The sequence below is a fragment of the Haplochromis burtoni genome, unplaced genomic scaffold, assembly GCF_018398535.1.
Source record: "Haplochromis burtoni strain Fernald_Lab_line unplaced genomic scaffold, NCSU_Asbu1 Contig_3045, whole genome shotgun sequence".
Lineage (NCBI taxonomy): Eukaryota > Metazoa > Chordata > Actinopteri > Cichliformes > Cichlidae > Haplochromis > Haplochromis burtoni.
In genome coordinates, this window is record NW_024585406.1 from 3,468 (window position 1) to 5,790 (window position 2,323).

Sequence of the window (2,323 nt, forward strand, 5' to 3'; positions counted from 1 at the left end):
CAACTCTGGACTCAATCTGCTGGAAGAACAAAAAACTTCCCAGAAATTTAAAACAATAGATCCTACATTCTTCTACCAGAGTGCTTTGAACAAAACCTTAGAGAGTCGAAATGGACACCTGGACTTGTTCCTCCGCTTCCTCCTTGGTCTTTCACTGCAGACCAATCAGGTTCTCCTACAAGGTCTGCTGACACAGACAAGAAGTAGCTCATTGACCAATCCCGAAACAGTTCAGTACATCAAGAAGAAGCTCAGTGAGAATCTGTCTGCAGAGAAAAGCATCAATCTGTTCCACTGTCTCAATGAACTGAATGATCTTTCTCTAGTGGAAGAGATCCAACAGTACACAAGTTCAGGAAGTCTGTCCACAGATGAACTGTCTCCTGCTCAGTGGTCAGCTCTTGCCTTCATCTTACTGTCATCAGAAAAAGATCTGGAAGTGTTTGACCTGAAGAATTACTCAGCTTCAGAGGAGGCTTTTCTGAGGCTGCTGCCAGTGGTCAAAAACTCAAGTACAGCACTGTAAGTAAATTTGTGCTCATCCCTTCATTTTCAAAATACTTAACAGAGAATCCATCCATTTTCTCCTACTTATCGGGTCACGAGGTGTAGAGTGGGTGGAAGTGCTGGAGCTTATCCAATCACCCTTAACGGTGGGAGTCAGGCTATACCTTGGGCTTTTCACCAATCTAATGCAGGATTAACAAAGAGAAACAGACAAGTATTCATACTCAACTACTGAATTAATCTTAAAGTAAAGTTGATTCTGTTCATATGGACGTAATAGTCTCACTGGGAGGGACGTTTTGTCATTCAAGTGACATCTTCAGTCTCAGATGACAACAATAGGTTTTAGGTAAACCATAGTGGATTTTTTTGTCAGAAATGTTATTGTGTTTCAGACTTGGTGGCTGTAACCTCTCAGAGAGAAGCTGTGAAGCTCTGACCTCTGTTCTCAGCTCACAGTCCTCTAATCTGAGAGAGCTGGATCTGAGTAACAACAACTTGCACGACTCAGGAGTGAAGATGCTCTCTACAGGACTGCAGAGTCTGTGTTGTACACTGGAAACTCTCAGGTAAGCAAACTTTTCCACTTTAATTCCAAAAGTCAGAATTTCTGGATAATTATTATTGCATGTACAGCTAAACTTGAGAAAAATGTAAAATTACATTTTGACATTTTACATGCATTGATGAGATTCTTATTTGCTATCTAAAAATGTTTGATGTGCAAATTCTGTTTTAGATTTGTTTGTAAAAATTACTTAGGCAATGATCATTCAGAGATTTAGGGCCATTTGTGTTCAAAGCATTTTAGTTTCCTTTTATTGTTATGAACCTTAAAGTCAGGGCTGAGATAGGACTGTAGAAAAATAGGAGAAAGCAACATTTGGCATTTAACTAGATTGCCAAAATAAAAAGTATATTGTATATACATCCACAGAGATGCTGAGACACATTTGTCAGTGATTTTTCCTGAGGTCACCTGGTATTTTGGGCTCTAAAACACAAGTAGAGTCTTGATTAGTGATCCAGCCAAAAGAGTTAACTTGTCAAACAGTAATTCTGCAAATGTACTACTTATAAAGTTAGGGAGACTAAAAAACTTGGATGAGTGACATCGACTGAAAATGCTATGTCCAGATACAAAAATCAACAAGACTGTGTCTACAAATTATGGAACAACTGAAGTTGGGAAGACTTTTTTTTTTTTTTTTAATTCTAGTGAAAAAATTTCCAAGAATCTGCAGAAATCTTAGGTGGCACTGTCCTGATGTGGTTGTGGACCCATGCAGTAATTTTCAAGAAGAAACCAAGTCTGTTGTTAATACAGTGCCAACTCAGACCCAAAGATAACAAGCATCCAGTATTAAATTAGTTTAGTCTGTTTACTCTGCGCACAGACAATCTGAAGGAATCATTTGCTGAAAACCTGGACTGGAGTAGAAAGTTTACTAGAAAATGTGAGTGCATCTTAATGGACAATCTCTACTACGGCCAACACTAAAAACCAATCAACAGATCTACACCATATCAACAGTGATCCTTGAAATTTTTGGCTAAAAGACAAACATCCACAAGGAGAATTACCCTCCATGAAGGGGTATAGAGGCCAAGATGAACCATAAAGGAAAGTTTGTCAACTATCAGAACTGCAGCAAAGACATCCATGAAATACAAAGCAATAAGGCCTTACCTGATGATTAGCTAACTGCCTAAAGAAGCATATCAGAGAGTAAGAAGCCAGTAGAATAAATCAGCTGTTTTCACATGAAACCTCCAGGGTGTGTTGCTACCAGCACGTGAACAATATGAGCATGGC

General features: G+C 38.9%; 1 protein-coding gene across 1 annotated transcript in view; it reads left to right on the plus strand.

The window, feature by feature from the left end:
• LOC102311289 (NLR family CARD domain-containing protein 3-like) overlaps positions 1–2,323 on the plus strand; it is a 6,174-nt gene that overhangs the window by 1,003 nt on the left and 2,848 nt on the right. The window contains exons 3-4 of the mRNA XM_042217802.1: positions 1–522; positions 903–1,076. Coding sequence (XP_042073736.1) covers positions 1–522; positions 903–1,076 — 696 coding nt within the window. The remainder of the gene's footprint in view (positions 523–902; positions 1,077–2,323) is intronic.